Source organism: Schistocerca americana, unplaced genomic scaffold (genome assembly GCF_021461395.2).
Source record: "Schistocerca americana isolate TAMUIC-IGC-003095 unplaced genomic scaffold, iqSchAmer2.1 HiC_scaffold_331, whole genome shotgun sequence".
Classification (NCBI taxonomy): Eukaryota; Metazoa; Arthropoda; class Insecta; order Orthoptera; family Acrididae; genus Schistocerca; species Schistocerca americana.
Genome location: NW_025726051.1, coordinates 90692 through 96468, shown reverse-complemented (window position 1 = coordinate 96468; position 5777 = coordinate 90692). Strand labels below are relative to the sequence as shown.

Below are 5777 nucleotides of genomic sequence, written 5' to 3'. Positions count from 1 at the left end.
CCGCGTGATTTCCCTCATCGCCCCCTCCATCAGGCGGCTGAGGAACCCCTCGTCCGGGAGAGATTTCAAGACGCAGCGCGCCGGTTTTATACTGCCACCCGCACTTCAGACAATCCCCTCGTCCGGAGGTTAGGACGACATAATGACCATCACGACCACTACAGGCGGCCCGTTGCCCTGATCGAATAATCAGGTCAGCCCAGAAGACTCACCACCACTTCTTCCTCTCAGCGATTTCCAGATATCATACGCGCTGACCACCGCCTACCACACCCTGCAGCCTTGGTAGGAAATGCCTCTAGGTAAACCCTACGTTCACGATAGCCTGGGATGTTCCACACCCAGTCCAGACGAAAGGAGGCCGCGCGCGCGCCGGCACGCACGCACGCACGCACGCACACGCATTGCGGTTCGAGATGTCGATGAGAGAGGATGCTTTACTTGCGAAGGGTGTGGCGGATCGCCGTCCGTCGGGGCCAGCTCAGGCGACTGAGTTGATCCCGGTGGTGGCCCCATCCGGCCCCCCACTTATGACGAACCGGCTTTCGACAACTGACGCTGACGGGTTTGACTCATCGGATTTTGACGCGCACCCTCGTGATCGAGTGTTCATTCTCATGAACAAACTCGCCCACGGGGGCCCCTACCCTGGTCGAGAGGACGACGAGGCGGCTATTCTCGCCTTCTGCAACATTCAGAAGGCTGCCGCTCTACCGCACACGAGGCAGCATGTGTCGGGTGTGCCACCGAGAGCCCCGCCGGTCGCATCGCACGATTTTGCGGTCCCGGCGGTGGCGGCCTCGGCGGGAGTTGCGCCGCTGGCCTCGACCACTGAAGAGGTCGATGTGCCCCCGGTTGCCCCCCTGGCCCCGGAGACACGAGAAGAGCCCGTGGCTGCGCTAGCTGCAGCTACCGAGATGGAGGACATGGACCTGCCCGACGCAAATCTGGCTGAGGCGATTGCCGAGTCGGAGCGCCGTGACACCGACCTTGACGCTCCCCGCGTGCCCAGAAAGCGCCGGGCTGTGACGCATGACGACTCTGACACTCCCTCTCAGACATCTGAAGGAGCGAGGCCGCGGAAGAAGGCCACCAGGGCCTCCCGCACCTCCACCACCGAGTCTGGGCTGACTCTCGCGGGCTCCTCCCGGAGCACCGCCGCGCAGAAATCGACGAAGACCACGCGGCGGCCCACTCGTTCACCTGCTGCTTCCCGACAGCCGGACGAGGATGGTTTTGTCGCCCCGCCCCGGCGGCACACTGCCAGGGCCGCTGCGCTGCAGCTACCGACCCCGCTGCCGACCGCCAACACGTTTGCGGGCGTCAGCGACGATGCGATGGAGGATGGCGCCGCGCCTCCGGCGCCGGCCCAAAAGAAGCCGCCGCCTATAGTCATCCAGTGGGCTGGCGAATACAAGGAGTTCCAGCAAAAACTGGACAGGGTGGCCACGTCCGCCACTGTCAAGAACGCTGGCCGTGACCTTTACAAGGTCACAGTGTCGACCAACGAGGAGTACCGCGCGGTGATGGACGCCATCTGCAAAGATGGCCTCCCGTGCTACACGCACCCCTCTGAGCCGCTCAAACTTCTGAAGGTGGTATTCCGCCACCTTCCCCTCAAGTTTGGTGCGGACTACCTTCGCGAGGAGCTCGAGGACCTGGGCTTCGGCGTCCGGTCCACCGGACTAATGAAGTCTCCACGTACGCATCGCGACATGCCACTGTACCAGGTTGTCCTCGTTGACAACCTGGAAAATCGGAAGATTTTCCAGGTGCAGCGGGTCGGCCGTGTCAAGGTCGCAGTGGAACCTCTCCGGGCCAAAGGCAAGAGGGCCCAGTGCTTTTCCTGCCAAAGGCTCGACCATGTCTCCCGCTACTGCTCCATGTCGCCCCGCTGCGTTAAGTGCGCGGGCGGGCACGAGAGCAAGTCTTGCGGGCTTGCCAGGGAAGACAAACCGACGTGCTGCAATTGCGGCGGCACGCACGTTGCCAGCTATCGAGGCTGCTCGGCCTTCAAACGGGGCCGAAATCAACCGAGGGGAGGGACCGCTCCTTCTCGTAAGGTGCACCCGTCCACCAGCTTTGCTGCCGCCACCAAGGGAGGACCAGCTTCCGCCACCCGAAGTTCGGCGCAGGTGGAGCGTGAGACGCGGCCACCGACCGCGCCGTCCACGGCTTCGCCCGTGGGGGTGGCAGCCCCCGCGCCCACGCAGGGCGCGCGGGCTGCCGCCCCGCGCAGGCGTCGCCGGCGTGCGGGCCGGGCCACCCCTGCCGCTGCACGACGGACTGTCGAAGACACTCTGCCGCCGCAGAGGACGACGCCTCGTGCTGCGCCGCGACCGGCTGCCGATGCTCCGCGGCAGTCGCCTAGTACGGAGCGGCCGCCACCGGCCGCCCCAGTGGCGGAGGCCGCCCCAGCGGCCCCCACCGCCCCCATGGCCCCCGACGCAGCTGAGCTCCGATCGCTCTTGCGGTCGTTGAGCCAGCTCCTCGAGCAGCTCCCGGTGCTCGTCACCGCGGTCACGTCGGCCCTTCAGGCCGGCGTTGCAACTCCGCCGTGCCATGGATAATCGCCATATCCATGGCCTCACCGTTTGCGCCTTCAACGCAAACAGCTTGGTCCCCCAACAAGGGGAATTCAGGGAGTTCTTGCGCGACGAGGCAATTGACATCTGCCTCGTGTGCGAGACCTTCCTGAAGCCGGGAATACACGTGAGGGTGGCCAACTATCGGTGCTACCGCACCGACAGGCTGACCCACGGCGGAGGGACGGCCATCTACATCAAGGCGTCCCTCAAACATCACGAAGTCCAGCTTCCGCCCCTCGCTGCAATGGAGGCCACTGGGGTGGCTGTCACCACGACGGCGGGGGTCATCACCTTCGTTGCGGCCTACAGGCCGCCGAGGGGACTGCTTCAGGAGGCTGACGTCGACGCCCTGCTGGCACTGCGCGGGAAAGTCTTCATTGCGGGTGACTTGAACGCCAAGCACCCTCAGTGGAACTCCCGCATCACTAACGCCAGCGGCCGCCGCCTCCTTCGCGTCACGCAACGGCATGGTGCGATAGTACTGGGGCCTTATGAGCACACCGTCTTCCCCCATCGCGGCCAGTCTGACGTGCTCGACATCGCCGTGCTCAAAGGTGTTGGGCACTTCACGTCCGCCACCGTTAGATGTGCCATGTCGTCCGATCACCTCCCGGTGGTCTTCGACATGGACGTCATCGGTGCATCTATGCCGTCCGACCGCCACAACTTCCGAGGCATAGACGAGGCGCGCTTTTGTGTCGAGGTCCTCGACCGCCTCGAGGGCGCGCCCGATCCCGCTGTGCAAGGGGCTGACGAAGCGTTGGCCTTCTTCACGCGGCACACACTGGCTGCAGCGGAGGCGGCCTCCCCCAGGCGGCCAGGACGGCCGCGTGAGATGTCGCGCCAACTCCCGCCACACATCCTCGAGGCGATCACAAACAAGAATCGCCTCTTTCGGGAGTGGCAGCTCACACGGCTGCCTGTCACGAAGCGCCGCCTCAACAGGGCGCGGCGCGAGATTCGGGCCGCCATCGACGACCATCGTCATCGGGACTGGGCGGGTCTTGTGGCCACTCTTACAACGACGGACGGCAGCGCTTGGCGGACCGCTAAGCGTTTCCTTCGTCGTCGTCAGCGAGTCCCACCTCTCCATGTGGGTGCGGACGTTGTCTGCGAACCAGATGCGAAAGCAGGCATCCTCGCGGACACGTTCGCAGACAACTTTCAACCTGCTGATGGCGTGGTCGATCCCGATCACGTCCGTCTGGTGGCAGAGCGCCTGCCGGTTTTTCTCGCTGCGCGACAGGACGACGACGTGATCGAGCAAATCACAGCCGAGGAAGTGGACCTGCAGCTCCGTCGTCTCAACCCGAAGAAGGCGGGTGGCACGGATGGTGTCACCAACTGCCTGTTGCGGATGCTTCCGCCGGAGGTACACCAATCTCTGGCGGACATCTTTAACAGTATCCTCCGCTCTGGGACCTTCCCTTCCGCGTGGAAACACGCGGAAGTGGTTGCCATCCCCAAGAGTGGCAAGGATCCACGTCAGGCCGCGAACTACCGGCCGATCAGTCTGCTCCCGTCCCTCTCAAAAGTGTTTGAGAGGTTGTACGCGGAGCGGCTGCTGCGCCACGTGACGGAACAGCAACTCATTCCCGAGGAGCAGTTTGGTTTCCGGTGCGGCCACTCTACCACGCAGCAGTTGCTGCGCCTCGTGGAGCAGGCGTTGCGAGCGCTGGAGACGCGGGAGTACCTAGGGGCGGTGCTTCTCGACGTCTCCAAGGCCTTCGACTGCGTGTGGCACGACGGCCTCGTGTACAAACTTTTTGCGCACGGGGTACCGACGTCGCACGTAGTCCTGCTGCGCTCGTATCTCTCGGGACGCACTTTCCACGTCCGAGCAGATGGAGGCACTTCCACCGACCGGCAGATTCGAGCGGGGGTGCCGCAGGGGTCGGTCCTCGGCCCCCTGCTGTACTCCCTGTACACCGCCGACGCCCCGCGGGTGGCACGCGTGGAGTTGGCACTTTATGCCGACGACACGGCGTTGTTCACCCGCAGCATGAATGCGGCCGAGATGCGCCGTCGCCTCCAGCTCGGATGTGACGTCCTGGGCGCCTGGTCCACGAAATGGCGCTTGAAGTTCAACGCTGCGAAGAGTCAGGCTGTCATCTTCAGCAGAAAGAGGCTGCCACCGGACCTACCGCCGGTCACGATCATGGGGGGCCCCATCCCCTGGTCGCGGACCGGCAACTACCTCGGGGTGACGTTGGACAGACACCTGACGTGGCTGCCACACATCCGTGACGTCCGAGGGCGGGCAGTGGGGCGCCTTCGTGCGCTTTACCCACTGCTCAACCCGTCATCGACTCTCCCTCCACGCCATGGCCTCACCATGTACCTGTCCCTTGTTCGGCCGGTACTGGAATACGCGGCTGTGGTGTGGGGTAACGCGGCCGCGACGCACATTGCGACGCTCCAACGACTGCAAAACAGGGCGCTGCGACTAGCGCTCCACAAGCCACCTCGCTATCCGACGAGGCTGCTCCATGAAGAAGCTGGGATCCCCTTCCTCCGGGATCGCTTCCGGCAAATCGCCCGGCAGTTCTACAGCAATGCAGAACGGTCTGGCAGCCGCTTGATTCGTGGTCTGGGCCGCCAGGTCCACCACAGGCCAACGACTCGTTGGCCAGATCTCCTGCGAGAGTAATTATCTCTCGCCGCCCGATGTCGAAACAGGGGGCGTCACAATGAACGACGCCCAGTGAGGACAGCTCACCCTGCTAGGTCCACTGCACCCACTAACGAGGTCCCCGCAGGAACAGCAGCTCCGCTGCTTAGACTGCCTTTACACCTGGCTTATGTAGCCAGAGTTTTACTGCGAGTGCGAGTGCGCCGGCACGCACTCCGCTGCTCGACTCGCTGCCGCTCGCACCGGTCGTTTTCGTTTCCGTTTCGTGTGCACCGTCGCTAGCCCATCGCCATGTCCGGACGCGGAAAGGGAGGCAAAGTCAAGGGCAAGTCAAAGTCCCGCTCAAGCAGGGCTGGGCTCCAGTTCCCGGTCGGCAGAATCCACCGCCTCCTGCGCAAGGGAAACTACGCAGAGCGCGTCGGCGCCGGGGCGCCCGTCTACCTCGCCGCCGTCATGGAGTACCTCGCGGCTGAGGTGCTCGAGCTGGCCGGAAACGCGGCCCGCGACAACAAGAAGACGCGCATCATCCCGCGCCACCTGCAGCTTGCCATCCGCAA

At 64.2% G+C, this 5777-nt stretch overlaps 1 protein-coding gene across 1 annotated transcript; it reads left to right on the top strand.

The window, feature by feature from the left end:
- Nucleotides 1-416: 416 nt before the first annotated feature.
- LOC124580519 (nucleolar protein dao-5-like) lies at nt 417-5296 on the top strand. Its single transcript, XM_047131265.1, has 3 exons — nt 417-1555; nt 2081-2464; nt 5191-5296. Exons 1-3 carry the CDS (start codon nt 417-419, stop codon nt 5294-5296), a joined length of 1629 nt encoding a protein of 542 aa, XP_046987221.1.
- The last annotated feature ends 481 nt before the right edge of the window (nt 5297-5777 follow it).